General features: G+C 55.2%; 1 protein-coding gene across 4 annotated transcripts in view; it reads left to right on the forward strand.

Moving 5' to 3' along the window:
• Window positions 1-18567, forward strand: part of PLXNA2 (plexin A2) — a 141926-nt gene that overhangs the window by 44836 nt on the left and 78523 nt on the right. For all 4 annotated transcript variants that reach the window (XM_021536033.4, XM_021536032.4, XM_085561080.1 and 1 more), the window contains exon 4: window positions 4175-4309. In XM_021536033.4, the coding sequence (XP_021391708.1) occupies window positions 4175-4309 (135 nt within the window). The remainder of the gene's footprint in view (window positions 1-4174; window positions 4310-18567) is intronic.

The following is an 18567-nucleotide window of genomic DNA, read 5'->3' on the forward strand; positions in this document are numbered from 1 at the left end:
GCTTACATGATGTTTTCAAAAAGGAAACAGAATAATATTTCCTGAGGAACTCTGTGGCTCCCACCTGATCAGCTGGAAGCCGTGGCTTTGGAGAAAACAGGGTTTTTGTGTGGCAATTTTTGACAGTCATTTAGTTTTTTGCTCCTTGGGGAGAATCACGACTCACTGAAGCTCGTTTAGAGCAAACTTCACATTAGACAGTCTTGTCTAAGTGGCTTTTGATGCCATTTTACATGGCCAATCAAGGTCAACAAAGCAAACTAAGCAAGACCAATCCCTTCAGCTGTGAAATGCAGAGCTGGAGGAGGATGTTCCTGGGGGCAGAGAGAGCCTGACACGGAGCTGTGCAGGATTATTCAGCTGGAAGGGCACAGGTGAGGTGTGGACAGATAACACAGATGCAAGGCTATTTTGGGGGCTTTGGGCAAGAGCTGCAAATGGTTTGTGACAAGCAGAATCCTGGTGCCTCCCTCGCCCTAAATAACACCAGAAGAACAGCAGCTCTGGGCTTGCTCTCGTGTTTTGTGTCCAGCACAGAGCTGAGGCTCAGCACCCGGCCCCGCTCTCCTTCCCCTGAGCATCCTTCTCTGCATGGCAGGGAGAGCTGGGGCTCCAGGAGAAGACAATGCTGCTGATTTAAAGCACCATCCAAAGCAATCCAGCCTCGCCAGCCCAAATTTCATTCTAATGAACCCATCCCGGAAGAATACTACTTAATTAATTAGCAGCTCATTTGCATGAGGTGGCATGTTATTAAAGTTCTGCTGCTGCAAGTAGGGCTGTGACAAGGTGTGAGCTGACAGCTTTTCAAATAAAAAGTCTTTTCAGGGAATGATCTCCTGAACTGGCAGCTTTGTTCTAAACGAGCCTCTCATGCAGTAATAAATTAAAGCCATGGGGCTGCTGATTAGGCTCTGCATGGTGCCTCTGCCATCCTCCCTGCCTCATCCTGCACCAGGCTGGAGGAGCAGAAGGGTGGGAGAGAGAAATAAAGGCCTGGAGGAGGAAAGAACCTCTCCAGTGGAAACTTTCTGGGTAAAAATTTGCAGTTCCAGTGGTGGATCCTCCCCTCCTGGAGGTTGCTGTGGGGGTCAGAGGATGCAGGACCAGGAGTGTCACACAGGTCAAGATTTTCACTTCACTGCCTTTACAAAAACCAGCAAGTTCAGGCAGTGCCTGCTGCTCCTGGCCCTGGGAATCCTCTCAGGAGCCCTTCCATCACCTCCCTGGCTGTTTCCAGCCCCTCCATCACCTCCCTGGCTCTTTCCCTGGCTCTTTCCAGCCCCTCCATCACCTCCCTGGCTGTTTCCAGCCCCTCCATCACCTCCCTGGCTCTTTCCCTGGCTCTTTCCAGCCCCTCCATTGCCTCCCTGGCTCTTTTGGAAGCCCAAAGTGCTTTGGGACCCCAGGCAGCTGCAGAGGTGGGGAGGAGCTGCAGCTCTCAGGAGTTCATGGGTGGCCTTGCTGCAGGGTCCGGGCTGGGGGATCAGTCCCCTCATGCATGGGCTTATTCAGCTGTTTTTTTCTGGCATCAGGAACTCCATCCTGAGTCAGCCTGGTGGAAACACCGCTAATGAAAACAGACAGGTAATTTAATCGTGGAAAGTTCCTGCAAAGAGATTCGATGTCTTCTAATGGGAGCCTGCTGGGAGGGACTGGGAGGGAAGGCAGAGCTGTCCCACCGCTGGCACTGCCTGGGCTCCACACCTGAGGGGAACTTTCCTACACGAGCTGTGCTGCAGCTTCATGTCAGATTAGATCCTTGAGTGGCTCCTACACGGAGCCACAATGTGGTATTTTGCTAATCTCTGGTGCTAAAGGGCAGCTTAGCCTGCAGCTGCATTGTGGGGGTATTAGAGAGCTCAGTGTGAGCCCGGCCCTGCAGGGCTGCAGCTCCCTGCACCCAGCACATCCTGCTCCTGCACAGGGGCTGCGAGCAGGGATCGCTTGGGATTTGCACAGTGCATCCTTGGCTCTTCTCAGGGGACATTTGTACACACCCAGCAGGAGGGAAGGGCTGGGGCTGGCCCGGGCAGCTCCTCGGGCTCCTGTCCGAGCTGGCAGCCTGTGGTGTGTCCTCCCGAGCTCTGCTGTCCCTCGCTGAGCTGCCTCTGCCCACACCTGCGCTCCACCTGTGCCCTGCTTCCCTCCGTGCCCCTCTCCCGAACCCTTCCCACGCCCATCACACTGTCAGGGACAGGGAGGGGACAGAGCCAGATGGGACCACTGCATTCCAGCCCCGTCCCTGTGCTCCCCTGCCCGAGCAGGGGATGAGCCCAGAGGTGCAGGACCGGTCCCACCCCTGCTCCAGCAGCTGCCAGGCCCCGGGAGGGCACCCATACGTGAAGCAGAGGAATTATTTCCCTCTCCAAACGTCAACAAGAAGCTTCCTGCTGTGTGAGATGATCCCTTTCTTCTTCCTCGTCCACAGAAATCATCGCTCTTCTCTGACATCATCATCTGTTGCCACGGAAACCGAGCCCTGAGCAAGAGATGCAGCAGAGCATCCTGGTGTCAGGGGGTGCCCTCGGCCTGGGCTGTGCCAGGGGGCTCTGGGGGACCTGGGGCTTCAGCACCCACCCAGCGAGGGTGGAACCTTGTCCTGTTCCTGGGGCCACCTCACGGTGACAGAGTCCCTGAGAGCCCCAGGGCTGCTCCCTGGCCTCGGTGGGCACAGGCAGCGCCCAGCACCCTGTGCTGTGCCCCAAAACTGCCATTCCAGGCACCAGGCCCATCCCAGGCTCCCGTTCCAGGCACTAGGCTCATCCCAGACTCCCGTTCCAGGCACCAGGCCCATCCCAGGTCCCGTTCCAGGCACCAAGCCCATTCCAGGCTCCCGTTCCAGGCACCAAGCCCATCCCAGGCTCCCGTTCCAGGCACCAAGCCCATCCCAGGCTCCCGTTCCAGGCACCAAACCCATTCCACGCTCCCGTTCCAGGCACCAAACCCATTCCAGGCTCCTGTTCCAGGCACCAAACCCATCCCAGGCTCCCATTCCAAGCACCAAGCCCATCCCAGGCTCCCGTTCCGGGCACCAGGCCCATCCCAGGCTCCCGTTCCAGGCACCAAACCCATTCCAGGCTCCTGTTCCAGGCACCAGGGCCATCCCAGGCTCCCGTTCCAGGCACAGCTCCGAGCCCTCAGCCGGGCTGCAGGAGCTGTCCGGGCACTGTCTCCAGCCCAGAGCTGAATTCCCAGTTGGAATTGGTCTGCGCCGGCCTTGTCCGGTGGTATCTCTCTTTATTAGCCCTGTCTGACCTCATTACTAGAAGGAAGCTGAGTTTAACGAGCTGCTGGCGCCCTGAGGGAGCTCTGGAAAACAGTTGTTTTTCACAAAGGCTGCTGATCCTTCATGTCCAGCGTTTCCATTCCCGTCTGGCCATTAATCAGTTTGCGGTGCTGGCTGTGGATCCCTGACAGCCCGGCGCTCCTGCTCTTTATTCCTCTGCTGATTTCTGTCCCTCTGTCCCTGCTGCAGGCTGGTGGCTCCCAGAGCAGCGTGGGTGACTCAGGGGGCAGCAGCCAGTGAGGCACTGGTTCATACTGGTGTGATTCTGCCTCTAATTAATTCTTGGTATTCCACGGGGGCTGTGACCATCCTAATTCTCACAGGTGGAATTCCACCTCACTGAGTCCTGCAGACGGGAAAGTGGCAGCAGCATCTCCAGGTTTTAAGCAGGGATGATGCTCCAGGAGGATTCCGTGGCAGGAAGAGGTGATGGAGATTATCCAAGTGTCACTCCATAGGTGTCTAGAGAATTAAAAAATACCTCTGCGGTGTCTTGGCTTTGCTGTTGGCTGTAGAGTTTTGTGGTCTCCTTTCAGGTTCATTTTAGAGAGAATCTTAAAAGTTTACAATTTTCCTTCCCCCTGGATGGTCAATCATAGCTCACTGCTGGTCTCTGTGCTCACCTTGCAACAACAAAACTCTCATTATTTCTCCTGGATTGCCAAAATCACACTGGCTGCAGTGGAGACGGAACCTTTGCTCCAGCTCCCACTCCCGCGTGCTGCCTCCTGCTCCTCTCAGCTCCAAGCTGCTCTGTCTGCAGGCTGAAGCTGAGATTTCTGAATTCATTCCTTTTCCCACCTCTCCCTCCTCCCCTGACCCCGCCACCCCCCAAAGCCAAGCGGGGTTTGGTGTCCTCTGAGCCGTGCGTGTTTTCTCCCGCAGATCCGGGCGGACGGGCCGCCCCAGGGCGGGATCCAGTACGAGGTGGTGCCGGTGTTCAAGGACGGGAGCCCGGTGCTGCGGGACATGGCCTTCTCCACCGACCACAAGTTCCTGTACGTCATGTCGGAGCGCCAGGTGAGTGCCTGCTCTGTGCCCTGCCGGGGGTTCCAGCTCCCCTCCCTCAGCCCTGGGCTCTGGAGCTGTGCCTGAGTGCTGCCATGGGGATCCCAGCTCCTCACACTCAGCCCTGGGCTCTGGAGCTGTGTCTGAGTACTGCCATGGGGATCCCAGCTCCTCACACTCAGCCCTGGGCTCTGGAGCTGTGCCTGAGTACTGCCATGGGGATCCCAGCTCCTCACACTCAGCCCTGGGCTCCAGAGCTGTCCCTGAGCTGCTGCCATGAGGATTCCATCTCCCCACCCTCATCCCTGGGCTCTGGAGCTGTCCCTGAGGTGCTGCCATGAGGATTCCATCTCCCCTCCCTCATCCCTGGGCTCTGGAGCTGTCCCCGAGGTGCTGCCATGGGGATCCCAGCTCCCCTCCCTCATCCCTGGGCTCTGGAGCTGTCCCCGAGGTGCTGCCATGGGGATCCCAGCTCCCCTCCTTCATCCCTGAGCTCTGGGGCTGTCCCCGAGGTGCTGCCATGGGGATCCCAGCTCCCCTCCTTCATCCCTGAGCTCTGGGGCTGTCCCCGAGGTGCTGCCATGGGGACAACACTTGGAGGGCCGGGAGGAGCTGGGGGTTTTCTGCCCCTGAGCAGAGATTGGCATCAGTGCTTGGGGGAGAGCTGAACCTGCTGGTTCCTGGCTGGAAGTGGTGGGAACGGAGCTGGTTTGGGGCTCTGAGCTGCAGGGGTTCCAGGGCTCGTGCAGGATGTCTGGGAGCATCCCTGAGCACAGAACCCCAGAATCCCCGAGGCTGGAAAATCCCTGCAGGGTCATCGATTCCATCCTGTGCCCCCTCCCCACCTCATCCCCAGCCCGGAGCCCTGAGTGCCACCTCCAGCATTCCTGGGACACCTCCAGGGACGGGCACCCCAGAGCTCCCTGGGCAGCCCCTGCCGAGGCCTGAGCGCCCTTTCTGTGAACTAATTCTCCCTGGAACAGCTGGACTGGTGCTGCCTTGCTTTCTCTCCGTGTTTCTTTGTCTGTTATTTCCCAGCCTGTTTGAAGGGGCTGCCAGCAAATGCTGCTGCTGCACCGAGGCAGGGCCAAGCCCCCTTAACCTCCCTCTGCTCCTGCCCCGGGGTGCTGCCCACCCCAAAAAAGCACAACCCGAGTGATTGTGATGGGATTTGATGGCTGGCAGTCCCCGGGAGGCTGCTGCTGGGGGAGCCTGAGTGATGCCAATAATCTGGGGCTTTCTGTTCTTCTCTGAGGCACAGAACCCCATGGAGCCCCCAGCACTCAGATTTTGGGGCTCACGGGCCCTGCTGAGCGTTTTCCTGGCTGTTCCTCACACCTGAGGGCTCAGATAAAAGGGCTGGAGCCTTGTGGGCGCTGCAGGCAGGGGAGGGGCTGCACCTGGAGGTGTCTGGGTGCTGTTAAATTGTTCTGTTTGGAGCAGACCCCTGGTCAGTGACAGCTTTCCACCCGTCCTCCCTCCCAGCTGCCCTGAGCTCTGCAGGGAGGTGCTGGTGTGGCCAGGGATGTTCTGAGGTGGAGAGCAGCTCTCCCTGTGCCTTGCACTGGGAGCTCCCAGCTCCTCCCAGAGCCAGCAGAACTGCATTTCTGACCTACAGCAAGAAAAGAAAAAACTGGGAAATCCTTTCCTTGGTTATAAAGCCATTTGAAAGCAGGGAAGAAATGTTTAAAAGAGGGCAAAGTCTTCTCCCTGCTGAAAGCCTCGAGTGAGCGAATCCCTGAGGCTGAGAAAGCATTTTGTGCTTGTTAGAGCCACTCAGGGACAGACACTTGCATGAGCAGCCACAGATTTCTCATCCCACCGCAGCTTGGGCGGGGATTAGATGGCAATAATGAGGATCTGTGCAAACTTTGCAATTGAATTATTTGATTCAATGTTAATTCTTGGTCACTTTGCGCAGCAGCACGTGCTGCCCATGCTCCCACCAGGCAGGAAAGGACCCAGTGTGGATCTCAAACAGTTGAGGAACTGTTTTCATTAGGAGCAAAGTCCAGGGGGAATGCCTCTAACTCATCTTTTATGAGGCAAGAGCGTCTTAATATTCATCAAAGCACTAATTTGCTTAATTGTGAAACAAAAAGATGTGAAGAGAATTAGCAAATAATAGGACATTCCTGGAACATTAATTCCATTTCCAGCCACGGCTCTGCCCTGGGGAGGCTCCAGGAGCTGGGGGCTGTTGCCTCTCATTCCTTGCAGGATTTGCCACAGGATTTGCCCGTTGCCCTTGCAGCAATGCGTGCTCTGGGTCCCAAAATCCCAGCACCTGATGCATATGGATCCTGTCAGCTCCTGCGACCCCAGTGCCCCCATCCTGCAGTCTGATAGGTCAGCAAAGTGCAGCCAAGAATATATTTTTCCCTGGCTCTCTATAAAGGAGGCTGATGATTGAAAAGGGTCAGAAGCAAGAGGAGGAGGGAGGTCCAGCAGCTCCAGGGGGCTCAGGCTGTGAATGGTGGGAGGTGCAGGAAGGACGGAGAGCACACAGCAAAAAATGGCCTCTGAAGGCTGGAAATGGAGAAGAAACCGAAATTTGCCACGGAGAGCAGCTGCTCCCTGCAGGGCTGTGCTGCAGTCAGCGTGGGGGGAGGATTGCCCAGAGCTGGGGTGTGATACTGAGACAGAGCCAGGCCAGTGCTGTGCCCACACACGGCCCTCGAGGCACGGCGGGGGCTGTGCGATTCACCTGGGCAAGGTGCCCCCGACAGAGCTGCTGGCACCTCCTGAGCCCCTCTGGGCAGGGGGACAGCCCTGGGACGGGTCTGGGACAGCTCTGGGACAGCCCTGGGACAGGGTCTGGGCATGGGGACAGCCCTGGGACAGCCCTGGGACAGCCCTGGGACAGCCCTGGGACACGGTCTGGGCATGGGGACAGCCCCAGGACGGGGTCTGGGCATGGGGACAGCCCTGGGACAGCCCTGGGACACGGTCTGGGCATGGGGACAGCCTCAGGACGGGGTCTGGGTGCAGCCCCAGGCCAGGCTCTGGGTGCAGCCCCAGAAGGGCTCTGGGTGCAGCCCTGGGGCTGTGGGGATGCTCCCCAAAGGATGGAGGGAGCTCCTCGGCACAGAGCCCAGCTCCCTTCTGTGCAGGCAGCAGCCAGGACCAGCTTTGTGCAGAAATGCAGGGAAAAGAGCCTCTCCCTGCTCAGATCTGGAGCTGTGGCTGCAGGCACAGCCCTTCCCCATCCCCTGGCTCCTGTCCCAGCCCTGTCTGTGCTTTGCTCCAGTTTTTTCCTCCCTCTTTTTTTGAGCTCTCCCTGAGCCTTTCATGTCTCGCTGCCAACTCCTTCCAAAGCAGAATATTTGACATTTGATTTCACTCCCACAAAGCACAGAAGCAACAGTTGCACAGCCCAGTCTGGGGGAGAGAGGAATAAAGAAACTTTGCTTCCAGGCACTCAGAGAGCTCTTGAACCACTCGGTTTAAGGGTGGTTTTAGGAGCTTTCAGGTTCCCTTCCCACAGCACCTCCTTTCAAACACTCAGAGGGGAAAGAAGAGCTGGTTCTGACAGTGTTTGAAGCAGGAATTAATTTCTCAGTGCTGGTGGAGCAAACAAAGCCCATTTCTGCACACAGGCTGAGCAAGGCTCTGGGAGAGCTGGATGGAGATGATGGAGATGATGGAGATGATGGAGATTGAGATGGGTGGCACTGCAGGAGCTTTGTGGGGTTCCAGGGTGGGAATAGCACTGGGTTGGGCAGGTGCTGGCAGAGTTAATCTCCCCAAAATCCCAGGTTTTGGGTCCTATCCCCAAATTCACCATGGGTTCTGTGGTGGGGGGACCAGCACAGCCACAGTGAGGGGACCATGGGTCTCCTCAGCCACTGCCCAGTGTGAGCTGCCTCACTTTTCACAGGCAAATTCAATTAACAGTTTCTATCAAAAAAAAAAAAAAAAAAAAAATCCAAACCCAAAACACAAAAAAAACCACAAAAAAATAAAATATTGACATGGAGTTGGTCACGTTGTTGCTTCACTGGTGAGACGTGGGGATCAAACAGCAGGTGAGGGGTTAATGGCAATGTTTGACAAATGTGGGGCCACCAACGCCCCCGATTTAAAAATTCCCATTTTGTCACTGAGTCTGTCACACAGCCCACACCAACAAGCCCTGCACGTGCAGAAAATCTCTGCTTGCTCCCTTCCAGGGGGAAGGGCAGAGGCTCTCAGGAGAAGGGCTGCTGGTGCTGTAATTCAGCCCAGGAGCATTAATTGTCTGCGTGCCAGCGAGGCACTTGGGTTTTTTCGGTGTCTGAAAGCCCCAGCTCGATCAGTCCTGGGTGATTTGATGGCCCCAAGGCTGCAGGAGCCCCTCTGCTCCCCAAGCAGCTCTGCCCTGGCTGCTGCTCCCCCCAGGGCTGTGGGCACAGCCATTATGTAAGCATCAGCAAAACTGGGGCCAAAGATTTTCGCAGCTCCTTCAGAAGAAGGAGTTTGGCTATTTTTAAGGCAGGAGCGAGAGGAGCTCAATCAAACCCGGGGCAGGGATTGCCAGCTCCAAAAGATTCCACCACCTAATCAAGGGATGCAGACGTGGAATTCACATCAGCAGGATCTAAATGCTTGCAGGAAACGCTGTTGGGAGGAAGATCCTCGTGTTAGTGGTGAGGGAAACACCCCAGGAGGGACCTTCCCACCCAGCCTGGGCATCAGGGCTCCTGGCAGGAGCAGCAGTGGCAGTGCAGGGGCAGAGGAGCTGGAGCTGAGCGGGCTCTGCCTCTGCCCTCACTGCCTCTTCCCTGCCTGAAAACAACTGTGCCAACACGAATTTCCCCTTCCTTATTTCCTGTCGGAGCCCAGCTCATCCCTCAGCTGCCCTGGATGTCCACAGACCCCACCAGGGGCTCGCAGAACTTGGCACAAAATCAAAAACACCTGTGGCTTCCATTTTAGCCTGTGGAAAAAGCTGCAAACTTTGTGTGAGGAACTACAAGCCACAAGGGTTTGAGTAGCATGGTAGTTGAATTAATATAGGGTGGAAAAGTAGAAATTTTAGATTTTTAGAATGGGGTTCAGGGGGTACAAGATGGAGGGATTTGGGCATGTCCTGACCTTCTTCTCCTTCTCCTTACCCTCCATGTCTTGCTGTGATGGTGACACTTTTCTGTTGGTTTAAGACAGAGATTCACAGTCTAACATAGGTGATGGGAATTGGTAATAAATTGTAAACAGACTTTTGATATAAAAGGTAAACACCGCCCTGAGGGCAGACAGAAAGCCATGGCCTCCTTGCTAGGCAGAGCTCAGCAGGTCAGAGAGAGAATGTTTAGGTAAGAAATAAACAACCTTGAAATGCAATTGGAGTATTCCAGGCTCCTCCTTTGGCTGTGTTGGGCTAGGGAAGCAAAAACTCCTTACAATCTCGGGGTCACCCTGACCTTCAGAACCCCGAGACATCGAGAATCTCCCACTCTTTTCCCAACCATGACCCCTCAGCCATTTGTGAAATGCCCTGAGGGCGAGGTGCTGGGGGAGCAGCAGCACCCTCCTCAGCAGGCACCTGCCCAGGGTGCTGCAAGCACAAAATTCACCTTGCAGAAATGTCCTCCACAATCCCTGCAGTTTCCATTGCCTCGGGAGCTGCTCCCAGCCCAGCCAGGGCTGATTTGGCCACGGGGGAGATTTCCCTCTGCTTTTCTGGGCAATGGGACACAGCAGCCCTGGCTGGGAACCTCAGCATTGCCCAGGCAGAGATAAGAGCCCAGAGCCACCCCCTGAGTACCAACGGGCACAGCAGAGCTCAGAGGGAGCCCGTGCTGCTCCAGGGGTGTTGGAGGTGCCCTCTGTGCCTCTGGAGGGCACAGCTTTGTGTTCTCTGATGGAATCAGAGAACCACAAAATGGTTTGGGTTGGGAGGGACCTTGGAATTCGTCTCATTCCACCCCAGGTTGCTCCAAGCCCCATCCAAACTGGCTTTGAGCTCTCCAGGGATGGGGCAGCCACAGCTCCTCCTCGTTTATTCCCAGACCTGTTACTTTTCCACTGTCTGAATTCCTCCCTCCCCCTCCACATCCATCACTCTGGCTTTAGGTAAAGAAACTGTCTTTTAGTCTGCTCTGGGAGCAGTGAAATATTTGCTTTGCAAGTGCCCCCGTGGCAGGAGCTGCAGCTCTCCGGGGATGATTTGTTGTGCATTCCCCTGTCCTGTAACCCCGAGAGGTTTCTGTGCAAACTGCTTTGCTTTGGGCTGAACCTGCTGCATGCTGAGGGAGGGGGAGGCAGACAGGAGCTGCCCAGATGATTTAGGAGAAGTTGGATTGGAGTGAGGGTGAGAAAAACAGGGGAGCCCATCAGTCCTGGAGCAGCAGAGCTGTAAATACTGATGGTGTCCTGAAAAGAACTGAGAAAACATGATAAAAAATGCAGGAGATGTGGATAAAAGGGTCTGGAGTCATCAAGAGGGAAAAAATGAACTGATTAAATTTTTAACTACATTATCTGCTAGTTGAACAGCCAGTTAGCTGGACATAATCTCAGCCAACTTTGAACACTGGCACAGGGAGAAGGGCTCAGCTGAATCCCACCAGTGGTGTCCAAAATCCTGCCTCCCTGTCCCCTCCACCTGCTCATCCTGTGCCCATGGGCTGGGACAGGGACAGGAGCCCCTGGAGGAAAGGTTGTGCCCCTGGGGTGTGTGCACAGCTCCTCCTCCTCCCTCCCAAAATTCCCAACTCAGCGCCGCCTCTGCCTTTTCCCCCTTCCCTCCCCGTGCTCAATGAGGAATAATTAAGAAATTCCGCTGAAAACTTGTCCACGCTCATTAACAATTGCCTCCTGATGAGGAGGATGTGTTAATTAACGCCAACTGCCCAAAAGGTGGGACCTGCTGGGGCTCACTGCTGGCCCCAGTGCCCCCCGTGCCCCCCAGACCCTGGGGTGTCTGTCCAGACACAAAATAAACGCGGGCAGCTCGGGGCAGAACCTTTGAGGTGAGGAACCCTTGAAGAATGAACTTTCCTGGGTGGAAGAGGCTGCTGTGTGAGTGGGGGGCAGCGGGTTTGTTCTTGCTGCGTGAGTTTTATTGCAGACACTGCTCGTGTGCTGGCTCCTTTCAAACGCTGCCTGCCTTTGCCTGCAGTTTGTTCAGTTTGTTTGTTTTGCTCTGCTTTTTCTTTGTATCAGGCCTGTTTCTTCCCCTGCCAGTCACAGCCACAGGGTTCCCACGTGTTTGCTTCGGCATTTGCTTCCCTTTCCAATTCCTCCTCTTCCACAGAGCCATTGTTTCATTTCCAGGCGAGCCGCCACAGTGCTGAGGTATTTCTAGAATTTCCCTTACGTGCACATCCACGGGCACAGAGCCTCAGCTCCCCAGTGCTGTGGTTTCTAAAGGGACCTGGGGCATCCTTCCTGCAGGGTTGCAGACAGGTGAGGGTTGATCTCCTCCACCGGGCAGCAACTGGCAGAACAAGAGGACACAGCCTCAAGCTACGTCAGGAAAGGTATAGGTTGGATATTAGGAAAAAAAATTTCACTGAAATAATAATAAAGTACTGGAATTGTCTTCCTAGGGAGGTGGTGGAATCACCATCTCTGGATATGTTTAACAAAAGACTGGACTTGGCACTTGGTGCTATGGTCTAATTGTGGTGTTAGGGCATAGGTTGGACTTGATGATCTTAGAGGTCTCTATTATTCTGTGTGATTCTGTGATCCTCAGGAGCTGGGGGGAGCTCTGGTGTCCCTCCAAATTTGGTGCCACCACCCCTGCTCCATCCAGTAAGAAGCAGAGTTCATGGAGTCCCAGAATTTGTTGGGTTGGAAAGGACTTTAAAGCTCATCCACTGGAAGTGGACAGGGACACCTCCCACTGTCCCAGGCTATCCAGAGCCTCCTCCAGCTCTGTGGGGGATGCTGATGTTCAAGGCTGGGTTTGGAATGCTGCAGGATTTCCTGTCTGGATGGACAGACAGACCCAGGCCTTCCTCACCAGCAGAAAAAGGAGAGAGCAGAGTCCCCAGGAGGGAAAAGGGCTTGAAGGAGAGATCTGCAGTGTCACACTCAGTGCTCAGCTATGAAATTTAAAAGCAAATTTGGGTTCCTCTTCCTCTTTAAAGTTGCCCTCGTCCCCCATCCCCGTGCTCCTGGAATAGTTTGTGTCCCCAGCAGATGAATTTGGCGGGCACTGAGCCGGCGAGGCCGGGAATTGCTCACATCAGGCACCAACAGAAAGGAGACATAACTCACAATATGCTGAGGGGAGCTCTGAAATTGCACAAATTATTCTATTTTATACTTTAATTAGTTTGAATTAGCAATGGGAATAGATGCATAAAATGATCCAGCGAAGGGTGAAATGGAAAAAGGGCTGCGGTGGGGAGTAGTGCTTTATTACCGTGGGGTTTGTGCACACAGTGTGCAGGAGCTGCTCCTGCTGGGTCCCTGGGAGGACTGCCTCATCCCTGGAAGTGTTCTCCTCATCCCTGGCAGTGTTCCAGGCCAGGCTGGGCAGGGTTTGGAGCACCCTGGGACAGTGGAAGGTGTCCCTGGGACAGTGGGAGGTGTCCCTGCCCATGGCAGGGGTGGCACTGGAGGGGGTTTAAGATCCTTTCCAACCCAAACCATTCCTGGGTCTGACTCTGCCAAGGTCAAAGTTTATCCTGCAGTGCTTCCATTGGATCAGGCTTTGCCTGGTCCCCTCAAAATCCAGGGACAATGTGGGATTTTTCTGGTGGCTGTGTGGGCTGGGAACCCCCCAGCACTGACCTCTCCAGGCTTCCAGCTCCTGCTTGAACTCAATCAGAGGCTCAAAGGGGCAGAAGGATTTAAGAGAGTTCAAATCCACCCTGACTCTTAAACCCTTTGCGTTTTTCTCCTTTTCCCCTGAAGGCTCTGAAAATTCCCCAGATGAGGTGCAGCTTGACTCAAGGTCCTGCAGGTTCCGGATAGGTTGAAAATGATGGATGTGCCCCAGGGAAAGTGGCTGGAATGGTCTTGCAAGCTGGGACTAAATATAAAAGTTAAGGCTGGTTGTAAAGCAGAAAAAAAACAACTTTGGTGAGGTTTGCTCTTGCTCTCCCTCCTCCTCCTCTGGAAAAATATTTCCCATTATAACTTTGCTGTGGCAAAAAGTGTTGATATTTTCTGGAGCGTGGCTCTGGAGGGAGGTACACGGATTTCTCAGGGATGAGAACACATTCAGCATCCCAAATGGAAATGCTGAGCACCAGCCCTGGGGCAGAACAGGAACCCCTCCAGCCTCGGGGGTCCCTCCATCCCCGAGGTCCCTCCAGCCCCATCCCCGTGCTGTTCCGAGGAGCCACTCCATAACTGTGGCATTTCTGCCTGCTGCTGGGGAGGGGAGGCAGCTCCATCAATAATCCTGTATTTATTTGAGCAGCAAGCAGGAATGTGCCTGGCAGACTAAACACTGCCTGCTCCCCCTGCCCCAGCCCTGCCCAGAGCCCTGCCAAGAGTGCTGGGGGCCAGACAGAGAGGGGGAGCAGCAATCCTGGCCTGGAGCTTTCTGTGTGGGTGTTAAAGAAATTATTTTTATTGTAATCAAGCTTGGAACGTGCTGCTCACACAGGGGGATTGTTGTTTTCCCTCTTTATTTCCCCTCTGCCTTTTCCACTGGTTTCTCTGCAGCAGCCACCACCAGGCTGTGAACGTTTTGTTCTTCACTCCCAGATTTATCCTCCCTACGAGATGGAGCAGCAATATCACTTTTTAATCAGGATTGAAGGGTAGAGATGCTGCGTGACCTATCCTGGGAAAGCCCCCAGACCCTCAGCCCCACAGCCAAGGGCCATTCCTCACTTCACTCTGTCCAGGTCGATGCTGCAAGGAGGGAAGAGAAGGCACTGGGTGTGCTCTGCAGTGCCAGGTTATTGACAAAGACCCCATCAATCCAGGCATCACCTTCCCAGCTGCAGCCATTCCTGTGCACTCCTTGGAGGGAGCCTCTAGAATGGGTAAATGTCCACGAAAAGTTGACTGCAGTGCAATAATGCCCTTGGAAGCTGCAGCAGACGCCCCAGTGCCTGTCCCCGAGGCAGGGGATGCTGCTGGCAGGGCACCCGGGTGTGCTGGGCACCAGGGCTGGTCCCTGGGGAGCTGGGGCAGCTCCTTCCCTCCCTGCAGAGCAGCTGGAAGTGGCCGTGGCCGGCGGCGTTTCCAGGCTTGGCTGAGCAGGGGCTGATCCGTGCTGGCAGCCCTGCAGGTGCACAGCAGCTCCCTGGGAGTATTTATAGACCTTGGGCTCTTCTCCTCCCCACCTTGAGCCTCTTCTCCTTCCTCCCAACCTCCTTGAACCGTGGAAGAGCCAGACCTCTGGGTTTGATGGCAAAAAAAGCGAAGCTCAGGGCGGGTTTTGCTGCTCCTGCGTGGGAGCCCCGGTTTCACAGAGCATCCCCAGGGCTCTGCCCCTCCCAGGTGCACACAGAGCAGCTTCCCTCATCCCAGCTGCAGAATCTGGGGCTTAAAGCTGTGCTGAGGGCTGGTCCAGCAGCTTTGGGCTGTGCTTGCAAAGGGAACAGAGAGACAGGAGCACTGCACAGCCCACCCCTGCTGCCAGGAGGGCCTGTGTTAGAATTGGGGGAGCTGCGTGTTTTCTCCTCTCAGGAGGCAGGAAAAGGCTGGTTTTTTTTTGGAGGATGGCTGTCCCTGCAGCCCACAGGAGCTGGCACAGGTGTTCTGGAGTGTGCTGGAAGCTGGCACGGGAGCTCTGCTTCACCTGGCCTTCAGATGGAGCAAAACAGTGCTCCAGATGTGCGTTGCTGAGGCCAGGGAGGCTGTGGAGGTCAGGGAGGAGCAGGGGGAAGGTTTTCAGGGAGCTGCTTCTCGCACTGCACCGGCTCTGGGTGGGTTTGGGGGTGTTCTAAAGGCACGAGCACCCTGCTGGAGTCGTGCCACCAGCAGCAGGGACACATTGCCTCCTCCCCTCCTCCCTGGCTGTACTTCAGAGCATCTCTCCAGCTCCTCCTGCGGCACATATTTATTTATCTGCTCCGTGCCCTTCTGGCTGCCTGTGCTGGGTTTCCCTCTCAGGCAGAGGCTGTGCAGAGCAGGAGCTGCTGGGCAGGGCAGCGTGGGGGGCTCCAGAGACATTTCATTCCAGATAATTGAATTAAAAGCCCCCCTGGGAATGCCATCCCAGCAGTGGGGGAACAGGGGGGTCTGGGGACAAAAAGGAGCCGCAGGCGCTGAGGGGCTCTCAGCTGCTGAGGTGGCTGGAGGTGCTGGAGAAGATGGGGCTGGTGGAGGTGGAAGGAGATGAGATGAGATGAGATTTAAGGCCCTTTCCAAGCCAAACCATTCCAGCATTCCCTGGTTCTCAGGCTCTCAGAGGCAGGATGTGCCTTTTGCTTCGTTAGTGACACCCTTAACAACCCCGCTGGTGCCACGGCCTCCAGAGCCACATCAGAACCAAACTGGCCACAATCCCTGGAGATTCAGGGTGGGATTTGGGCAGGGAGTGCTGCCTGTCTGGTTGGGCAGTCTCTGGAGCCGAGGGGAGCAATTCCCCCCAAACTGCTGGAGCAAGGACAGCGCTGGGAGCAGCAGGGAGTTTCCTTTGCCCCCTGCAGCTGTTCTGGGCCTTTCCCCATCCATTTAAGGGACTCACAACTCTCGGTGCCTTGGGTGCTATTAACACCTCACTAAGAGCTGGTTCTAAGTGTTTTTGTTTTAATTTTCTTTGTGGAGTGAGCAGGGGAAAGTTTAACAATAACCCTCCCTGTGTGGCTTGGCCTTGGTGCGAGTGAGCAGACAGCGCTGCCCACAAAAACAATTTGCTCAAAATGCGTCCAAAAAAGAGCTGACCACACTTTTATTTGGAGAAGCTGTGCCAGAAACAGCATTCCCGTGCCTGCAGAGAGGAGCGCAGGCTCCAGTCAGTAAAAACAAGCTGGATTTTTCCATTTTAGGCCTTTGCCTGGTCCAGGCTGGTGGCCGGGGCTCGTCCCTGGCACCTGGTCCAGCAGGATGCTGGAGGAAGTGTTGGATTTGTGGCAGAAATCTCCCTGAGAGGCAGCAGGAGGGGTTGGGGGCTGGGTTCAGGATTTGTTTGGGCGATGCAGAGATCCAGAACAGCTGGATCCCACCCAAAAAGAACCTGAGCCCTCCAAGGGAATAAGGGGATCACAAAATTCCCCGAACTGGGAGGGATCACTGAGTCCTGGCCCTGCACAGGACACCCCAAAATCCCACCCAATGACTGAGAGCAGTGTCCAAACGCTGACTTTTGGTTATTTTAGGGGCATTTTAAGGCACGAGCAGGATTGTGAAGCTGTAGCACCAGAAGCTCATCGCCCCTGCCCTTCTTGGCCTGGCTTCCGAGGGTGCTGCTGGCAGTGCCCAGGGGCTGGTGGCTGGTTTTGGGGCTCTCCCTGCCCTCGCAGGGCTGCAGGGGCACCACAGGAGCAGGGAGAGCCCCAGAGCAGCCCCCAGGTCCCCTCCTGAGGTGTCTGTGGGCATGGAGAGCAGTGCTGCTCATCCAGCTGGAGTGCCCAGTGGCCGGAGTGGCTCTGAGATGCCAGCTGGCCATTAGCCATCCTTCCCAAGGCACTGGGTGTGCCCCCAGGGCCATAAATCCATAAATCCTCCTGCTGGGGCCAGCTCAGGCTGCAGCCCTGCTGCCAGGCAGGTTTTGCAGTGGGTTTGTGGGGTCACCCTGCTGGAGGATGGGGGACATGAGGAACAGGGGCCCCTCCTGAGCTGCCCGTGGTTATTGTCTTTGGGTGCAGAGCAAGGCTCCAGGCTGGGCTGTGGAAATCTCGTTAGAAAGCCATTCCCAGCTAATGAAACCCTGGGAGAGTGGGATTTGGCTGCCCAGCCCTCAGCTGGGCTGGAATAAATCCATCTCCAGTTGTGTGTGGGCTGCTCTGCCCTCTCCCCCAGCACGGGGGTGTTCCACCCGGGGAGCAGCCCCAGCTCAGCAGCTTTTGGTGCATCTGCACCTCCATAATTCCAGGTGAAAACTGCCTTCTCTTTTAGAAAAAAAAAACACAATAAAAAAACAAAACCAAAATAAAAACTGCCACTCAAAGGAACCTCACCTGGCCTTTAATCCTTGTGCAGGAAGGGGGAGCAGCCATGTAAATAATTCTGTGTGCCCCTGCAGCCTGCTGGGCTCTGGGTGCTCTTTCCAGGGGCCGGAGCTGTTTGGGGAAGCTGCTGGGAGCAGGGATCTGAGATAAATGCACCTCAGCTCTCCTGTTTGTGTAGGCTGGGACGTGCCTGCCCCAGCCATGGGTCCCGCTCGGGTCATGTTTGTTTGGCTGTGCCTTTATTGCCCTGAGTGTGAATTTAGCAGCTCCTACCGGATGAAATACGATTGTCTCTGTGCTCCGCAGCCAGGCTGGGCTTTGCTGAGGTTCTGAGCGCAGCTGCTGCAATATTTGGGTTTATTAACACCCAGACCAGGCAGACACACAGCCCTGGCCTCCAGCTGCTGGATTTGTGCCCGGATTTGTCCCTTCTCTGCAGGTTTGGGGTGATTTGGACACCCGGGGCTGGCTGCCATCCCCATCCCTGCAGAGATCCGGGATCCCTCCTGTCCCAGCCTGTCCTTGTGCTGGGCCTCATCCTCCCTGCAGGCACGGAGGCAGGGATTGCTCTGCTCTCTGCTTTTTCTTGATTTATCTGGTTTTCCCTTGCCCATCTTGCCTTTCTCACCTATATTTATCTATATATCCATATATCTGTCTCCCTACATATTTATCCAACAAGTGAGATGCAAATTCAGCCATGCAGAGGCATCCAGGCCCATCTGGGACAGCACAGGCTGCTGGAAATATTCCATAGCTTTGCCTTCCCTTTCCCCTGCCTGTCCCAAAGAACACAGGGGTATCCTGTGCATGTAATGAAGTCTCTGAAGGGTTGAACAATACTTCTTTTCCGCCTCTAACTAATCTTTTTTAATGCTTGACAGCCTCATGTTCTGTAATTTAATGCATTTTATTTAGAAAATAACATTTAGTGCCACTTTGGATTTCCAATTATTCTTCAATCGGACTTTGAGGGCCTGATGTCTTTGTCACTTGGATGTGTGCAAGAGATGGCAACATCAGAGCAGACAACAGCAAATTATTTCCACTACTGATTACTAGGCTTGGGAGGAAAATATGCAGGGACAAATTTAGTCTCAGCATAAATGTATGAAAATGAGTTAAAGCATTGCAGCAGCAGCAGCTTTGTGCCGTGGCTCGCTGTGGATGGGGAGAAGCAGCCTGGCTCATCCTTGGGAGGAAGAAAAGCCTCCAAGGAATGGGAGCTGCAGTGGTCCTGGCTGGATCTGTCTGTGGTGG

The sequence above is a fragment of the Lonchura striata genome, chromosome 26 (genome assembly GCF_050655825.1).
Source record: "Lonchura striata isolate lonStrDom1 chromosome 26, ASM5065582v1, whole genome shotgun sequence".
In the NCBI taxonomy this organism is placed as follows: Eukaryota; Metazoa; Chordata; class Aves; order Passeriformes; family Estrildidae; genus Lonchura; species Lonchura striata.